We start from the raw sequence: 19938 nt of genomic DNA, 5'->3' as shown, positions 1-19938 counted from the left end.
TATGCGCGCCCATACATGCACTGGGGCAAAAAAGTATTTAGTCAGCCACCAATTGGAGGACTGTAATTTTCATCATGGGTATAAGAGACAAAGTGAGAAACAAAAGACATTTTCGACCTTTAAAGTTCCTACAGGTGCTCTGTCCCAGTCCCATTCCGCCATTTACCCATGCAGGGAGGAAGTGCTTTCACCTGTTTTACCGATTGCGAAAGTAGTTTGCGAATATACGGGATGGGCATCCCCCAAAATATTCTGAGTTGTCTATAACTCAATATTACCTTACACACATTATTATTACTACCTGTATAGATGCCTATATTATATCATAGACTTTTGACAAGCATTACGTGTTGCCATCGCGTAAACCTTTGATCAGTTGCACTGTGTACGATAAATATCGTGCTGTAGTTGGGAAAATGTCTCCACTGCTGAGTATTGTATCAGCACACGTATCTGTGGTCAATACAAGTTTAACTGGTGTGAATTATTTTGTGTGTGTGTGTGTATATATATATATATATATGTATATGTGTGTGTGTATATATATGTATATATGTGTGTGTGTATATGTGTGTGTGTGTGTGTGTGTATATATATATATATATATATATATGTATATATATATATGTGTGTGTATGTATATATTATATATGTCTATATATATATATATATATATATATATATATATATATATATATATATATATGTATGTATGTATGTATATATGTTATATATATATGTATATATTATATATGTATATATTATATAATATATATCAAATGCTCACTGTCTCCCTCCATTGTCAACACAGAGGAGTTTGATAAAGAAACCGGCCAGATACTGAGTGGCATGGACAAACTTCCGCCGGACCTGAAGCAGTATGTAAAAGAGGACAATGAGCTCTTTGTCAAGGAAATTGAGGAGTGGAATGCTCTGCAGGCTCGCAAGGCCCAGCAGGAAAAAATGGCTGTCGCCGCAGCTGCGGCATCAGCAGCATCCAGCACCTCCATTTCCTCCTCCTCACCCCAGCCCATGAGTATTGATGGCAGCCCTCCAGACAATGCAGGTTAGAGTCGCACTCACAAGCACAAAGGGGGGAGGGATTCCTATTCAGAATACCCAGTCTTGTAATGTAACGGAATACAAACACTTGTTGTTACTGTAGTGAAGTAGAATTTTCACGTAACTGTACTTTATTTATATTTCTGGCAACTGTCAATTTTCCTCCACTCCATTTCCTAAATAAAATGTATGCTTTACTCTGATATATCACCCATCCATCCATCCATTTTCTGAGCCGCTTCTCCTCACTAGGGTCGCGGCCGTGCTGGAGCCTATCCCAGCTCTCATCGGGCAGGAGCCGGGGTACACCCTGAACTGGTTGCCAGCCAATCGTAGGGCTGATACAGTACCCCTAACCATATTTATTACAACACTATAAAATATGATTAAATTGCTCGCTGACGTAAGGCCTGAACCGCAGTCTTGCCTGTGCTGATGTGGTAGAGATACTTTTGGGGGAGGACATGAAAATCAGATCGCGAAATCTTTATATGGACACACTGGTAATGTGTCTCACTCATTAGGCAACACACTTTAACTACACCACTAAAATAAAATATTCTTACCGCTCATTTTTTAGGATTACTTTTACTTAACATTGACATTTAATATCAGGAAATTAATTTTGTTGGTATAAGTGCAGCAAATGTTAGATACTTTAAGACTTTTACTGAACTATCGCTTTCAGGTAATTTATACACGACTGAAAATACTTAATGAATATCAACATTCAGCTGGAAGCCAGACACAAGTGACTGAAATATGTCCTCTCCAATATTCTTTTCCGTGATACGATTGGACACAGTATATTGTTCGAAATGGAGCAATACAAGAGGACATAGAACAGTATTAACATTATTAGTAGTTGGAGTAGACATATGGACACATACCTGAATGATTGATGTTGTACTTGAACCAGAGTTGTTGAGGGGAAAAAAAAATATTGTGGTTGCACCGGTACCACTTTCTTCAGACCTAGTACAGGTAAAGCCATTTAAATTTAAGTAAATCTAGTACCACTAATGTTATTGCGTCGAGCAATTATGATTAAAATGTGGTTTATTTTAATTAAATATTGTTCAAAAACACAAACTTTTCTTGAACACGCCATATGTGTCACTCAGATATCACACTTTTTAGAGCAACTTGCCATAACTGACATTTAAACAGCCAACTGCATGTTTTTCAGTCTTGCCACACATTTCATTAAACGTAGCCTGTAACACAAGGCATTTCACTTATGTCTGAAAACTTCTGGGCACTATGTAAAAGGATTTAGGGCTGCAGCTATTGAATGTTTTAGTACTGGAGTATTCTACAGAAAACTCTATCAAGGAATCGAGAATCCTGATCAAATATATTTTTTTGCTTGGTTAAAGAGCAAATATGAACACAAAAGAGAGAGTAAGCAATTTCACTCAATAATGAATGACTGATTTTTGTATATAATCAGTAGTGTTTTTTTTTTTTTTGCATAGCAGCAAACCTTTTTTCTTGACAAGAAACATTTTTCATGGAGCAATTTCTAGCAAATATCTATACATTTCAGTTTAATTTGTCCATTTCCTGTAAGTATCAAAAACACAAGGCATTATTTAAAAAAGGCATTAGCAGCCTTTGTGTAACTTCACTTTAGCAGCTAGCATTTTAGGATGCAACAAAATACAGTAGGTTCATGGCTGTGTGTTTATGACCTTAGATGAGCAGACCACGAATAAGACAAATATTATTTTTCCTTGTAGAAGTTTTGGAAGTATTTGAACTTAAATGAAGACACCTCAAGAGGAAAAAAATATTTCTTTAATTTGACTTGACCAAAACCCTCCTGTAGGGGTACATGGCCCATTTTACTCTTAAGCGCTCTCTCACCACCTTTACCTCGTTTTTCATCTATATGACTCCAAATGTAGCTACTCAAACATCAGTTGGTAGTACACTGGCCATATGTCACACAGTGCCCGAGCAAAACTTAGAATCACCCTGTAAGATAGGGCTGGCCATGGTTAAGAACCTCACAATTCGATCTCGATTCTTTAGGATCTGATTGATTCGATATTGATTTAAATGCGCCTCTGTCGATTCAGTAAGTAGAACTACACAAATGATTAAGAGTAAATTTTGAAATATTTAATTTTGATGCCTTGTAAAAATATTTGTCACGTCATTTTTTTTTTTAATAAAGCATTTGAAAATAAAAATTTGCACATAACTTCTTTGTGCATATGGAGTAAGTAAGTAAGTAAAAACATGATAGCTCTGTATTGAAAAAAAAAAAAAAAAAAAGTGCATGTATACTCAAACAATATTTATTTATTTATTAGGATTACTGTTAGTATTTGCAGGGTTTTAGGTAGGCTTTAATGACCAGGATTTTTGAAGCCGATCACCCATCAGCGAGTTCAAAGAGGAAAGAAAAAGATAACCGATCTGATCACAAGATGGAGCAATGTGTCTATTTAAATGACTTGTTCATTTACTGGATATACTTGTATACTGAGTATCTTCAAAAGTATTCTCTAGCATTTTAGACAAAAGGTAAAACATTAATGACCTCTAGGGGGCATTCAAGGATTGGCCACTGACATAAGTTTAAGGTTTCAGTCAGATCAAACCAACATTACAACATGACAGAAATAATGGGTGCTAATTTAGTGTAATTAAATCACTTCGCAAACACCAAAACTTTAGAGCGTGATTCGACAAAACGCCGGCATGTTTACGTACAACTGTTAGTGCTAGCACTAGCTTGCTAGGCTACAGAATGTTTTGTTGCCTGCTTGCCTCTGTCAACAAGTCCGCTATATTGCTCCCTCACTATGTAGCTTCCATGCAGGGTCCTATCGTCTGCAGATCATGTGACACTAATTCCCACGTGTTAGAAATGAACTGAGGGACAATTACATAAGTTCCTCTCCTGTCCCTTAGCGTCTTGAGATCACAATGCACTGTCCTCACTGCAATACTGCAAGGTTCATAACTTGGTTGCTGATTTTGAATCATTCCATCACTTCTATTATGCAGTTTGGTGGTTATTAATGCTAACTGGCTGGTGGAACAGTGGCATTGACAAGTCTACATTGCAAGCGTGTGCATGTGCTATGCTTAAAAGCTGCCCAAACAAAATCTTTTAGTGACCCAGTGTATACGGCTCCTGAATGCATCCTTAGTGTCGTCCAAACTGTCCAAAGTAAGACCACATTTATATGTGGTGACATTAAAAAGGTGTTGTCAACACGGATAAATGCTGTAATAATTCTGAAATCTTTTTCATATATAGATTAATTTGAAAGTACATATTTTATTCTCACTGCTCTCCCTTTTCCCATTAAGCCCTTGAGCTTGTATTTTTTAAAAAATGAGATGGTTGTAATTGCTCTCCTACAGCACCCCAACAGGATCCTGAGTACATGGAGCAGCCATCACTCACCAATGACTCCAAACATCTTCAGGAGGACACAGAAAGAGCCATCTCCAGGGCCACTGCTGAACAGGAGGAGAGAAGCCCTGAAGCGCTGTTAAATGCTGTATGTAAAACACAGGAAACTCATAACACACGATAGGTGGCTTGACAGACATCATTAGGAGTCAGTTTGCTTCATAGGGTAGTTCAATATGTTAAAAAATGTCTTTGTGACCCATGTCAGGCCATTTGCGCGCTTTGCAAGACCCCCCCGTTCTTAACCAAGAATGTGCACGTGAACATTTTTTGAGTCGTCTTCATCCTAAACTATTTAAAGTTTATTTTTAACAGTTAGGTTTTTCACCCTTTTTCCTATTTGCGGCCACATTTTGCCCCTTATTTGCTTTGAGCTTTTTATGAAATTCAGCTACTACCGGTACTTACTGTCATTATAGCTTGGAAAACGAAGGGGAACACGACCAATATTACATTCAATGACAGTTCGTATTGCTTTATGGGCATATTTCCAATTGGAATTCTGCAGCCAGAAGACCATTCAATCAGTCAAGTAATTTCAACCAAGATTCTTTATAAGGGGACAGATGAATTAACAGAACACAAATTATTTTTATACTACTTCCATGCAATATTCCAAATATTTTATTTCAATGTACATCCCAACAGTCCTCTGTCTTTCCTGTCTCATCTTTCCCATTGTCTCTCCAGTCTCTTGACCCTCCCACTTCCCCTCAGCCTGAAGTCCAGTTGACCACCCCCTCAATCCCGCCTCCTGATTTTGTCATAGAGGATGAGTCCCCTGGCCACCACACAGTAGAGGTGGCCATTCCCAATGTGGGGACCTTTGTCATTGAGTCAGAAGAAGGGGGATATGATGATGAGGTAGCGCAAGACCTAGCAAATCTCTATTGTGTGTGATAAATGTGATAGAAGAGTGATGGTCATCAGTGCCCATCCACGTTTTACATGACATTTGTTATGCTTGCTTAATAGTGATGGATAGGTATGGCTTCAGACTGAAAATGCAATAATATGAAGCTCTTCTTGCATGGCCATTCTAAATAGAATAGATAGTTGGGCTCTAACTGTTTTAGAGCCCAACTGCATTTTAATCTTTTGCAGCAAGCTGTGCGCTACTGTACCTCCACACATGTAATATGAAACAGAAGCCCCTTTCAGACTGGCCATCATTGCTTTTATCCAAGAATTCCACATCTGGATTGATGATAGGGGGAATTAAAGTTAACAATAAGCACTATTAAACCACTAATACTTATTCACATATTCGTAACTCTGCTATATTTCCTGGATCGGTGTGTTGTGTGAAAGTTACCCGTATGGACTGGGGTGTTGTCGTCGACAGACGTGGTATCACAGGCGTAACAGAGGCGTATTGCTGCCTGTGCGTAAGGGGATAGCGAGAAGCTAGGACCAGAGTGAGAAGTTATAACACTTGAGTCCTTCATCTCCTATCCCTTTGTTTTGAAAGAAATTGTTGCTGTAAGAAAGTATGGAGTATGTCACACGAGACGCTTGCGTCGCCACACTTCTAATCTTTTTGGTGGGGAGCCGCAGCAGCTGTGTAAATGCTCACACTGACAAGACATTGCCTCACATGATTTGGCGAGCTATGTGTGAGAGGCGTTTAAATGTCGGCTCTCAAGTTAACACCTGTGATGTGCCAATTGTACAGAATGCAGTGTGAAAGGGGCTAAAAGCTAAACAAAGCCTTCAGACACGCATTATTTTACCATTTACTTTTCCAATGCATGATAGTTTGTATATCACTGCATCTTGTTTGTAGGATTGTGGTCACCAGGCATCCTAGCTTTGAGCAGTGTCAAACCCAGCTGTCATGGCTTCTTTGTTTCCCACATGATCCCAGTGAGGAAAAGACTTTGAGCCATTAAACTTGATGGCTCCGTTCCTCAAGGATGTTTCACTGTACCAAATGCATGGACTGCAGAGTGATGTATGTCTGGCATGTCTGTATTTTAGAATTTCAGAGTGAATAACTCTGTGATTGCCCACACTTATTCCATCACAAGAGCCTATTATTTTGTTTAATGCAGTTCCTGCTTCCCGGGCAGGCAATGATGACCCCGAACATGCAGGGTGTAATTATGGCCATTGGCAAATCCAGCAGAGTTTATGAAAAGAATGGGCCTGAGGCAGCCTTTTTTAAGGTACTGTCTCTCCCTCACATTTTGCATTCCCTCTCCACCCACTTCCACCTTTTCATGCAAATCAGCATGTTTGTCTTCGCCTGTGTACGTACTTAACATTCCAGTAGTTACAATTTGAAACGCAAAAAGTAACTTCGTCAGTAATTTTTTATGTTTTTTTTCTCCACAATTTCTGTCTCTTGATAGATTGGCAGAAAATTGAACATTAATTTTCTTCAAAGTTAAAATGTGCCAATGGGGCCATAGTACAACAAAACTGTTAAGCAATTATCAAGTAACTTCTACTACATCAAACCGTACTTGGACTCCATACTAGGGTATCAAAGTTCAAAGCTGAAAATAATTTTGTGTCTGAGTCTGGATTTACACTGCAGGTCTAAGATACAATTCCAATTTAGTGCTTATACAGAACCAACTTGCAAGCGCCAACATCCAAAATTCTCTCCATTATCAATTGCATTCCTAGGAAAATATGTACAGTGGGTACGGAAGGTATTCAGACCCCTTAAATTGTTTTTTAACACATCTATATGTAAATACCATGAAATAAATGCTGGAATTCTGAACTTTTATCTCATATCCATCTTTTGATGGAAACCCAAATGTCTTTAGTATACAACCAAAAAAAAGGAAATGACCTTGCCGTTCCAATACTTGCGGAGGGGACTGGATATAAAAAATTGTAATATTACACATATCATATTGGAATAAAAGTACACCTTTCTTACAACTCCTCAGTACCGGTATACTTTTATACAATGTGAGACTTTTTTCATTTATACAAATTTATAGAACGCTCCATCAACTTTTGATGAATTTTGGGGCGAGGCGGGGTCATTAAAAATCTAATGTACCAAATGTATAGACAAATGAAGTATTATCACACTGAGAGAAAAATTATCAAATGACTATGTAAATCCATCCATTTTCTGAGCCGGTCATCTATCATAAACAATTACAAAAATGACAAATTATCAAATTATTATGTAAACATCTAATAAATGAACAATCATGCTTTTTTTAACTGAAAGTAAAACAAAACCTCACCTGCTTGGGTACCAGAGCACCTCACACTCAGTGGACATTAGCAGACTGACGAAGTGGCAGACGGTAGCTCATCCCTAATTTACCCTATGGCCCGACCACCGGACAGACCAAATCAACCAGGAAAAAAATGGTCTCATCCCTATCAACAGCCAAATACTTAGTTTAGACCAATTAGGGTCACTGATTAGTCCAGAAGTGCTTCCTTGGAAGACTGTTAAAGGATTTGAAACACTGGCCCGAATCTTTTCGACTGCTGAGATGTATTAACTGCAAAAGTGTGAGTGTAAATGAGGATTGTTTGTAAATCTGAATGTTTTTTCCAATTAAGAGTGGTTTGTGAATTAGGTTGTATTCATAATCAAGTCAGATTTTGTGCACCCTTTCTTGTGTGTTAAATCACAGAACACTTCAAGGGCCAATCCCAATTCTACCTCTTAGCCCATCCCCTTCGTCTTTGCCCTTGGCCCTCAATAACTCAATACACAGCAATTAATGCCTAAACCGCTGGCAAAAAAAAAGTGAGTACACCCTTAAATGAGAGTGTCCAAATTAAGCCGAAGTGTCCAGACCACCAATATTTTCCAGCACTGTTTTTAACCCTCTTGGGAATGGAGTTCATTAAAGCTTCACAGGTTGCCACTTGAGCCTCCTCCACTCCTCCATGACGACAGCACAGACCTGGTGGAAAATTGTGACCTTGTGCTCCTCCACCGTCCGTCCATTTGAGCATGCCCCCCAGCTGCTCCATAGGGTTTGGGTCTGCAGACATGCTTCGCCAGTACATTGCCTTTACCCTCAACCCCTTTAACAAGGCAGTAGTCATCTTTGAGAGGTCTGTTTGGGAATGTTATTGTTACAACACTGACCTGTAGTCCAGTTTCCGAAGGGAAGGGCTCATGCTGTGCTTTAGTATGTGGCAGTACCTGTTGCCATTCATGGTTCCCTCAGTGAACTGTAGCTCTCCACTGCCGGCAGCCCCTGACCATGACACTACCACAACCATGCTTGTCTCTAGGCAAGACTTACTTGTTGTTGTACTCCTCAATGATTTTTATATTTTAAGTGCAAACATGTTTGTGACAGCAAATGGCTTTAAATTTAAAATAAAAGTTTGTATTTCTAATTCGTAAATAATTATAATCCATATTCTTGGGAAAACTGCCCAAAACATTCTGCCAGGGTACTTAAACTTGGAGTATATGTGCAATTGTATAGCTTTTTGTAATCCACTTTTGGGAGAGGCTTGATGCGTGTTTCTGTCTGTCTTGCCGTGATCAATATCACTGGCGTCGAGCAGAATCCTTGCATCCCCAAATCCATCACTTTTTAGGAAACCAAAAAAACGAAGCATGCTTTTGTTAAGCCGTTAACATTGCATCGTTAGAGAGCAAGTCATTGTCAACATCGTTGATTGGCCAATAATTTGGGGGCGGATAAATAACAGACCCATGTAGGGACTGACCAATAGTAAAAATTTGAAATTTGAAAAAACATGAAATTGACCAAATTTGGACATGACCGACAGTCAAGTTATCCAGATTGTGCCATTAGGAAGCAAAACAAATTGGAATTGTCACTTGATTATGTAGTCTACATCCAGTTTGAGCAACCTGTGGCGTAAGCTCTATTTTTATTGATCACGTGTGACATTGTTTTTCTGATCAGGCTCTCAAGCTAGAATATGCTCGTCTTCTGAGGTTTGCCCAAGAGGACACTCCCCCACAGAATGACTACAGACTTCAGCACATCATTGTGTACTTCCTCCAGAACCAAGCACCCAAGAAGATCCTTGAGAGGACTTTGCTCACTCAGTTTGCTGACCGTAACCTGGCATTTGATGAGAGGTATTCTATGCTAAACACAAACCATTAAAAATCATATTTTAAAGTTTTGTGCTACTTTTAAGGTATACTTTTTTTGGTTTTCTAAGTTGTACAATTTTAGGAGCATTGCATTTGTGAGCTTTCACAGATATGCAAAATGTTCCTTATTTTTGCAATTTGTTTACTGTGTTGGCCAGCAGAGGGTAGCAGACACTTGTAGTATTGGAGGCAGCCAGGACAGTGCTTAGCTCTTGATCCTCAACCTTAAGTTGACGCATAAATCTAAAAAGACGTGCAGTAGTGCCTTTGTACGTCACTGACAGATATCAGCATTCCCTTGGTATTTACAATGTGTTCCTGATTGTACCATTCCTAATGCTGCATCTCTTTTTTCCAATGCGTGTTGGCCTCTATCCAAATTCCTGAGTGAAAAATTGATTTCTCACGTCTCTATTTTCAGCAGGATAAATAGATTTATGTGTGCATGTGGCCTCAATAGGAGCCTCCGGAGGAGTGTTTCACTTTTCCTCTCAGCTCTAAAGAGTGATTCATTAGGCCGAGTTATGGCCCAGGGGCAGGCTAGACCGTATCATCTCCTGACAATGACTCAGCATCAGAGCTGATGCCAGTTAGTCTTACGGGCTTCCTTCCTCCCTCACAGATGCAAAAGCATTATGAATGTGGCACGTGCAAAACTGGACCTAATTAAGCCAGAGGAGGTCAACATGGATGAGTATGAGGTCGGTTGGGCTTTCCCTTATCTAAAATGCATTCCTTTCAGACTACCTATCTCAATGAGCTGTCCTGTAATTAATATTTTTCAACACAGATATGGCATCAGGACTATAGGAACTTCCGTGAAACAACCATTTTCATGATAACTGGCTTGGAGCTCTTCCACAAGACAAAGTATGGTCAAACACTAACATGGTGTCATTATGCTGTAATATTGGATAACTAGCTGCTGTACTTTTTAAAAAATTTTTTGCTTTAATATGAACTTGGATATCACCTGCAGAGGGCAGCACATTAAAGACAATGCACAAGTTTTTTTAAAAGGATGTACTTTTTTTGTACTTAGCAATTTTTTTTCCCTGTTTCTTCCCTTTTAGTTACGTGGAGGCGCTGATATATCTGACATACTCGTACCAGTACAACAAGGAGCTTTTGTCTAAGGGCCTGTACAGAGGACATGATGAGGAGTTCCTTGGTCATTACCGTCGCGATTGTTTGTTGGTGAGTCAAAATGTGCTATAAAATGGTCTGTTCTCTGGGCTGCAAATTATCTCCAAGATATGCTTTGGAACAGGAACCTTTATATTCAGTGGTAATTCTCTGCGATCCTACTCCTGTCATTGTATATGACTATCTCAGTGTCTCAGCAAAACCAACATGACCAGAACCCCTCCACTAAATTGAACAGTTGTACAATAATCTGATTCCTTTTGCTGAGACATTGCTTTCGTTTGCACATTAAATATTCCACTTAAAGGGTTGTCATCAGAAGCTGGCGATGAAAAGGCCCTCTACACTTTGATATGACACCCCCCCCCCCCCCCCCACACACACACACACACACATTAATTCCCACTGAGCTTTACAGCTATGTGCCTGGTTAGAGCTGGTGGTTTTTCAGTGCGATCAGCCTCAAGCTGATCCTTAGCAGTCTGCACTCAGTAACCTTACGCCAGCATTGTGCTTGTAATGTAATCATTGGAGTGGGAATAGGAAGCAAGAGGGCCAGTAAGTGTAAACACATTAGCATGTCCTCAGCTAACCTCAAGATTTGGCTCTGCACAGCCACATCGGTCATCTCAGATCTCTGTCCAGAACCTCTGGTTCGGCTGTTTACCTCCTGCTCTTGTTTTAATTGAAAACACTGTTAACATTGACATAGTTAATTCACTTGGTTGTTTTGTGTATCCAACCTTGACTCCCCGGACTCCAAACTGGCTTTTAGGAAAAACTTTTATTTTTTTCCCCTCCCAGAGTAGGAGGTCACTGAGTTTGTTAGAGCAAGATGTTTTTGTCCAAGCACAGCACAAAAAGTCTGTATCCCCCTTACGTTCCACTGCCTATATCCTAAGAAATTAATGATGGTGGCTTTACTGTTCGTACGAAAAGACCAGTTTTGTTCTGTCCAACAGCAATCAAACTAATTTAGAACTAGTCCACTGAAAAAGTGAGGTGGTTAAAACACTGGAGACTGACAGTTCCTAAATGTGTGCGTGCCTTGTTTAACAAGCAAATATGTGCCATTAGTTTGTCAGTCTCCTTTTTGTCATTGGATTCATTGGACATCTCAAAACGAAATATTATATTGTACAGAATATGCAGTATTATTGTAAAGTTTGGACACACTCTCTCAAACAATAGCGAGAGAAAGTGCATGTATATTAGCGCAGACAAATGTTAACATTTTCAGTGGTCGTATGCAGTGTTAGTCCGTAGTAGAGAACAGAGGCAGAGAATAACATCATCCATCCATCCAGTTTCAATTCCGCTTATCCTCAGTATATATATAAAAAAAAAAAAAAGGTAATTAAGTGTGCAACTGCACATATTTGGACATTGGACAGTGACAATATCAAGAGCTGACAAAATATTTAGCAACATCAACATTTTTTGTCCCGCACCTAATCATGCCCTAAAACTATAGGATAACAGAATTACTTTTAGGCAATCAAAGATTTTAGAACAAAGAGACACCCAAAAATCTCAGGATTTGTTTTTTTTAACTAAAAAGTGTTACTTAAATCTAGGGCTGCAACTAACAATTATTTTAATCATGGATTAATCTGTGGATTATTTTTTTTGATTAATCGGTGAATCAGATTATTATTTTTTTTAATTCTAAAAAATTCCAATTTCCAACCATTTTATTCAGAGTACGCTATTTCAAATTGACAGTATAGAAAATACACAAATATAAATGGATTGTGATTCAGTGACTGGTTTGGTCCATAACAGGCAAAAATGTTGATCGTTGTTTTCCAAAGTAATAGCGGATGTTTTCAAATGTCTTATTTTGATTAACCTGTGTGGTTTCATGGAGGACTACAGAAATCTGATATTTGCTGTTGAGAGGCTGCAATTCCAAAGATTTGGACAGTTTTAAATTAAACAATGGCTCTAAACGTTAAATGATTATCAAAATATTTGTCAATTAATTTGACCTCTTTAAATCGCTGCAAAACATCACCCTATCAGAATTTAGTGATTCTAGGTAAAGGTTAAGTTTACGTATTAATGTCTGGTAAGCTAAAAGGATACAAATCCACATACTCATTGGTTTTACTCATGTAGCAGCATATTCACTGTAATGGTGTGTAATGTGTTTCATGGTCCATAGAAATTAAATGAGCAAGCAGCTGCCATGTTTGAGTCGGGAGAAGAACCAGTGGTGACCACTGGTTTGGGAATCATGAATGAATTGGTGGTGCCCTGCATCCCCTTGCTCCTGGTCCATGACACTGAGAGAGACCTGCTGGCAGTGGAAGACATGAGGAACCGCTGGTGCTCCTACCTGGGCCAGGAGATGGAACGTGAGTTTTTGACTGAAAAGAACATACCCAAATGTTTGGGTATTTCTAAATAGGTTATTGGTACAAGGGCTGGGAATATTAACTATTACGTGCAACCACTCATTCTGTGAATATTAGGGAAAGACACTGTTATTGTCATAGTCGTTATTCAAGTGTGTTAATCACTTGAATAAAGTTTTTTTTATTCAGCCCCAAAACTGTAATTTTTTGCCAGGTCACATTAGCTCTGCAGTATGTTTATAGATACAAAAATGAAGCGCGCTGTACCTACTGTGAAACATAGAAGAGGACAAGGCTATGTTATATGGTTGCTTTGCTGGCGCAGGGTATCTAAAATCTGTGCATGGCAAAATTAAATTTCAAACTATTACTACGAAGGCATTTTGGAGTGAAATGCGCTGCCCAGGTCAGAAAGCTTGGTCTCAGCAGCAATGGATCCTCCAACAGTATAATGACCCAAAACGCACAGTTAAAAATCCCCAGGAGACCAAAACATGAAAACAAAACATTGCACTTTTGTGAAGTGGCCTTGTATGAGCAATGATCTAAAGCCTATTGAATATCTGTGGAAGGAGATGTGCCGTCTGGAGAACGCATCCTTTAAACCTAAGACAAACTGCAGTTTCCTCATGAGGAATAGGTCAATATACCTGTTGACAGGTGCACAAGTCTCATTAAGAGTAGACTTTACACCGATCTGATCGGTATCGGCCGATAAGTAGCGTTTAATGCTGATCGGCTTTAATGTACATTTAATTCGCCGATCCGATCAATGACGTTATTGATCGGCTCCACAAAAGACATTTTCTCCGCGTCGCCATCGTGTACAGTATACTTGAATTCAAAAGCTAGTTTATTTTTAGCGTTCTCGTGGGTCTTTTGACGTAGTACTGTAAATATCTGACAACCAATAAATTATTTTTCAAAAACATGTCGGCGCTGTGGGACAGACAACACGTCTGAGACAGACAACGTAATGCGTGGATCGAACTACCCCTTATTTCTGTCATTTTGTAATGTTGGTTTGATTTGACTGATTAGAATACATGACCTGACTATAGCAGTGATTTCCAACCTTTATGGAGCGAAGGCACATATTTTACAATTGGTAAATCTCACGGCACACCAACAAACAAAAATGTCAGAAAACATAATACAGTAATTACTGTATATACTTCCTGCCATCTAATAGAAGAGCATTTATTTGTTCTGTCTGTCACTATGCCTCACTGGCATAAATAGAGGAACAAAGATACATTATTTCTTGGAAATGAATAATTTTTTTCAGCAGTTAAGTAAAATGTTATAATTTCCCATGGCACACCTGAAGATTGCTCATGGCAGACTAATGTGCCACGGCACACTGGTTGGAAATCACTAGACTAGAGAAGATACTCAGTATACAGTACGCAAGTGTATACAGGAAATGAAAAAGTCATTTAAATGGACACATTGCTCCATCTTGTGAGCCGATCGGTTATCGCTTTTTTTTAACCCGCTGATCGGCCTCAGTTATCCTGATCGTGTGGAGCCTAATTGAGAGTTATAGAAATCATTTGATTGCAGTGATTAAAAGGTCGCAAACAGAACACGACCATTAGCTTCAAGCTCTGCAAGTCTCTTTCTCTTCTCCTTCACCACACCTGCGAGCCAAGCGATGCATTCAAAACCACTTGGAAATAACAGCGCAGCAGCTCAGCAGGCAACACACATAACCAGTTTGTTAGAGTACTGTTGAAACTATTAGGGTTATCGGGTAGGATCTTAGGAGCTTTACTTTGGATTTCCTCCATAACCTCACATTAGTTTAGTAGCAACAGGGTTCCCTTCTGACTCCGCAGCAGTGACCACTTTCTTCTTAAAAGCAGAAGAGTAACTTGCCCTTCTTTTCTTCAACATTTTTTAACTTCTGCTGGAATCTGTTCTGCTAAGTGGCAGTGGTAGAAATAAATCTGCTGAAGATGCTAAAGACATTAGCTATAACAACACATGGCGCACGCCCGCAATGACGTCATGATTCTCAGAGGGGGTTGTTCGGAAATGTACTCTGGCGCTGCTGTGCTACACTCGGACCGTTGGGAAACTCAAACGTTGTTGGAATGTGGGGAACACACGCACTCAAAAGTTAGGGCGTCAGATTGAATTTGCAAATGCACCCTCGGTCAGCAGTAAAAATGTACCTATATATATATATATATATATATATATATATATATAAATTTACAACATTAGATATTACATATGATATTCAAATTAAAGTACACCTTTTTTACAACTAGGAATATGGCATATGTTTGTACAATGTAAAATTATATTTTCATTTTTCATATACCCATTTATAATACGCTCTATTGACTTTTGATTAATTTTGAGGGGGGGGGGGTGGGCGTGCAAATTATACACAAGAAATTACGGTAATCAGTTTCAAGTTATAGAAGTGACCATTGTTTTAGTTTTTCTTTTTCTTTTTTTTTTTTTTTTTTTTTATACAATTTAGCAACATTCCGAGTGTTTGTTTCCCCCCCATTACTTATATTTGAAGGTATTTGATCATTCAAAAAAGGAAGCATTTAAAAAATAAAAATGTCCATCCATGCCTCCGTTTTCACAGTCATCACTGTATGGTCTGTAAATTTTATCTTCTAAAATGTTTAAGTGGACTTGATTCAGGACCGGCACATATGCAACAGCTAGGTAGGATGCAAGCTCAGCTTTTAGTGATAAATAGCAATTTATACAAACAAGATGAAGTCATAAAAGTATTACCTTTATTGGAATCTGTTTACAATATAACTTTCATTTTCTTCAATGTCAGTACTTGGATTATTAAAACAAAATAATGATGGTGAGGTCCATCATGTATTTATGATTGTGTTACGCTGTCGTAATAAAGTCAGCAGTCAGATTGCACTTAAGTGTTTGGCAATTGTCTTATCCTATCAGTTTGGTCCAGCAAGCGCTTGTTCTGGCTAATGTTCAGGAAAGGCTGCCTTTTATCACCCACACCCATACTCTTTAGACTTTTACTGTCTGCTAGTAGAACGCACTTCCACATGTGGTATCATAGTGCAAATATTTTCTCATTTCATGTCTGTGTTTTGAGGTCTAAATGAGGACGCAAAGCCCGTCCAATTAATCATTTTGTTATCTTCCTTTCTCTGGCCATTTTTCCGATGATAGCCAACCTCCAAGAAAAGCTGACTGACTTCCTCCCCAAGTTACTGGACTGCTCAACGGAGATCAAAAGCTTCCATGACCCCCCGAAGGTTCCTGCCTACTCCACCTTGGAGCTGTGTGAAAGATATAGCCACATCATGACCACCCTCTGCAACGTGGCCAACCATGGGAGATGAGCTCTGAGGATGAGCCGGGCACCTCTCCCCTTATTCCAGGCTCGACGCTGGGCTTAAATCCCATGGACCTCTCTTAACCCATGCCTTCCTTTAGAAATCCAGGGCTCACTTGCTTTCTAGCTCTTATTCCTCTGTTACTCTTTTGCTGCTATAGGTTTTATCATTAAAGGTATTATTTCACTTATTTTACGCAAAAACAACAGAGGAAGTGTAAGGGGGAAAGGACAAGATGGACTGTTTTGGAGAGAGGGTGAAAAGAGAAATGCTAGTGGAGCACAAAGACTATCATGCAGCCAAAAGCCAAGCACATTCAGCTTCAGCTTTGTGAGACAAAGACAAAACAAGTTTGGGTGGGGGTGTTCATAGTTTACCAGTTGTTACTGTTTTGGGGGGTGTTCATAGTTTACCGGTTGTTACTGTTTTGATTCAAGTTTCCCCCAACCAAGCTACAAGCCCTTTCTCAAAGCATCTGTCTCTGTGTGAAAAGGTATGTTTGCCCAGCTGTTCTGCCTCCAGTTTGGTACAGTATTACTGTTTTGTTTCCTTTTTCTAAGGAAAGAAAACCTTCAAAGAAAAACAAGTTTATCAGCACCTCAGAGTAACTCAAAAGGGTCTCACGTCTTTGTGGGCTGCTTCGGAATGAGATGGTTTAAGTGCTGTGGTGGGCAGCCATAGACTTTCTGTGGCTTGTTAATAAATCCATAGAATAAAGTTTTATTTATGGCCCTTTTAGGCCAAATAAATGTGTTGTGTTTTTTCCTTGACTAGGTTAAAAGGTAAATTGCACTAATTACTGAATACAGATTCTCAAAATGCACTGAATTATTAACCATGAAAATTGATGAATGGGAATAATTCAATCCTGTTTTCTTATTTTCTGAACCATTGAAAGTACGCTTTGTTGTATTAACAAAGTGTCAAAGATCACAAGAACTAATATTTGTGTCCTTTGTATAAAATCAGTTTTCAAAACCTTTCTAAAGTAGCGAAGTGATACCTGACACAATGTCAGCTGGTTACGATCAAAGTAAAGCTAATTAACTTTGTTACTCAATTGCAAAGAGACTGAAAATGCTCACTCTTTTTTGTAAATATTGAATTTTTATTTGTTAACTACTGTGCAACTACATGTGTGTGTGTGCATTTGTGTGTGTGCATGCACACGAGCAATTCACAAACCCCAATTCCAAGGAAGTTGACATGTTGTGTAAAATGTAAATAAAATCACAATACAATGATTTGCAAATCCTTTTCAAACTACAGTCGAGTTGAATACACCACCCGATCTATATAATACACTGTGTGTGTGTGTGTGTGCGCGCGCGCACTATATTTAAATCCAAAAGCTAGTTTATTTTTAGCCCTGTCGTGTGGGTCTTGAGACGTAGTAAATATCTGACAGCCAATGAAGAAGTTATCTAAAAAAATAAAATAAAAATGTCAGCGGTTCAAACGACAAGACAAATTTATACATAAAATGTGTGTATATATATATATATATATATATATATAGATATAGATATAGATATAGATACAGACCCTTTCCAAAAAAATCTTTCATAGAGTATACATTCAGAATCCACAATTTGAACCGTTTCAAATATTTATTTGTTCATTTTTACATAATTTGAGCTTCCAGCTCATAAAACCCACCCATAAAAATCAGGAATTCAAAACATTTGAATACTGTGAAGAAATGTTATCAACCATCACACACTAATCATCTACCAAATTCAAAGCACCTGCACAGGTTTCCCCAGGTGTCATTAAATAGCTTTAATTTGGTTCAATTGTCTCAGTTGGATTCAATACGGGGAAGACTTGACAACTGACCATCATTGATACCCTCCATAGGATGGGTAAGCCACAAAAGTTCATAGCTAAGGAGGCTGACTGTTCACATAGTGCTGTGTCCAAGCATATCAATGGAAAGTCTAGTGGAAGGACAAAACATGTCAGGAGAAGATGCACCAACAAAAAAGATGACCGTGGGCTTCAGCGGATTATCAAACAGAGACGATTCAAGAATCTAGCAGAGGTCCAGAAAGAGTGGAATGAGGCGGGAGTCACAGCTTCAAAAAGGCTCCAGCAGCCCGCGACCCTAGTGAGGATAAGCGGTAAAAGAAAATGGATGGATGGATAGTTGAATGAACAATTATGTATTGGCCTTCTGGCTCAATTATTGTCCTATTTAGTGTAAAAACTAGTCTCATGAATTAGTATTGAGACTCCTCGTTGTCTGCTGCTCCAGCTAGCTGAAAAGGACTGAAATTTAAATCGGATACGTAATTTTCTTCAGATTTTGACAAATGGGTTTGTTGCAATCCATAATCTTAATTCTCTTTGCCTGTGAACGAATGCCATTTTCATTCCATGAGACGAAAGTTATACTTGACATATTAATGGTTTTAAGTTCTGATGACATTTTTTTCTAATGCAATATATTCTATGATGAGATGTAGCCACTGATTGATGTTAATAGATTGTTTGTTTGTTTTTCCAGTTTAATAAAATTGTTTTCTTGTCCCTGTCATCTTTCAAGCCTTGGGCAATGAGGTCCGGTGTAACGTGATCGGAAAATTTGTTTTTGTGTACCTGGATGATATCCTGATTTTCTCCCGTTCTAGTACCGATAACGAACGACATGTTCGCCAAGTACTTTAGAGACTCCTTGAGGACAAGCTCTTTGTCAAAGCGGATTAGAGTTCCATGTTCCAAAGACCACCTTTCTAGGTTACGTCATTGGTGAGGGGCAGCTTCAAATGGATCCAGCCAAGGTAGTCGCAGTCACCGAGTGGCCATCGTCATCCACACCAAAGGAGCTGCGACGGTTCCTTGGCTTCACCAACTTCTATCAGCGGTTCATTCAGAACTACAGTCGGGTCGCAGCACCCATCACTGCCCTCACATCAACGCTAACATCCTGCCATTGGTCTGAGAAGGCTGACCTGGCCTTCTGTGAGCTAAACAAACTTTTTCCTCAGCGCCTATCCTCGTCCATCCAGATCCACAGGGGCAGTTCATTGTTGAGGTCGGCGCATTGGAGACGGTGGTTGGCGCTGTGCTGTCTCAGCGATCCCGGAATGACGGTTAGGTCCACTCTTGCGCCTTCTTTTCTCACAAGTTGGCTCAGGCGGAGACAAATTATGGGATTGGAGACCGGGAGCTCTTGGCGGTGAAGATGGCGTTGAAGGAATGGTGGCATTTCCTGGAAGGCGCCGAACACCCATTCATCGTGTGGACGGACCACAAGAATTTGGAGTACATCCGCTCTGCCAAGAGGCTGAGCTCCCGTCAAGCCATGTGGGCGTTGTTTTCTGACCAGTTCACATTCACCCTTTCCTACCGCCCAGGGGCCCAGAACACCAAGCCTGATACCCTGTCCCGCCAGTTCACCTCAGAGAGTACCAAAGATGAACCTGATCCCATCTTGTCTCCCAGTTGTTTTCTGGGCTTAATCACACTAGAAATAGAAACACTGGTAAAGGAGGGCCAGGAAGAGCA

At 39.3% G+C, this 19938-nt stretch overlaps 1 protein-coding gene across 4 annotated transcripts in view; it reads left to right on the top strand.

Annotated features, from left to right (window-relative positions):
• The window catches only part of usp25 (ubiquitin specific peptidase 25), a 44724-nt gene extending 27547 nt beyond the window's left edge, over window positions 1–17177 (top strand). For 2 of the 4 annotated variants that reach the window (XM_061702139.1, XM_061702142.1), the window contains exons 17-26: window positions 812–1066; window positions 4447–4586; window positions 5189–5362; window positions 6553–6666; window positions 9379–9557; window positions 10198–10276; window positions 10366–10445; window positions 10649–10772; window positions 12889–13081; window positions 16262–17177. In XM_061702139.1, coding sequence (XP_061558123.1) covers window positions 812–1066; window positions 4447–4586; window positions 5189–5362; window positions 6553–6666; window positions 9379–9557; window positions 10198–10276; window positions 10366–10445; window positions 10649–10772; window positions 12889–13081; window positions 16262–16434 — 1511 coding nt within the window. In that variant the 3' untranslated portion in view covers window positions 16435–17177. The remainder of the gene's footprint in view (window positions 1–811; window positions 1067–4446; window positions 4587–5188; window positions 5363–6552; window positions 6667–9378; window positions 9558–10197; window positions 10277–10365; window positions 10446–10648; window positions 10773–12888; window positions 13082–16261) is intronic. The other 2 variants (XM_061702140.1, XM_061702141.1) reach the window with 2 other exon arrangements.
• Window positions 17178–19938: the final 2761 nt, after the last annotated feature.

The sequence above is a fragment of the Phycodurus eques genome, chromosome 17 (genome assembly GCF_024500275.1).
Source record: "Phycodurus eques isolate BA_2022a chromosome 17, UOR_Pequ_1.1, whole genome shotgun sequence".
Taxonomy (NCBI): Eukaryota; Metazoa; Chordata; class Actinopteri; order Syngnathiformes; family Syngnathidae; genus Phycodurus; species Phycodurus eques.
Note: the sequence above shows the minus strand (reverse complement) of the source record. Positions and strands in the feature narration are given on the sequence as shown.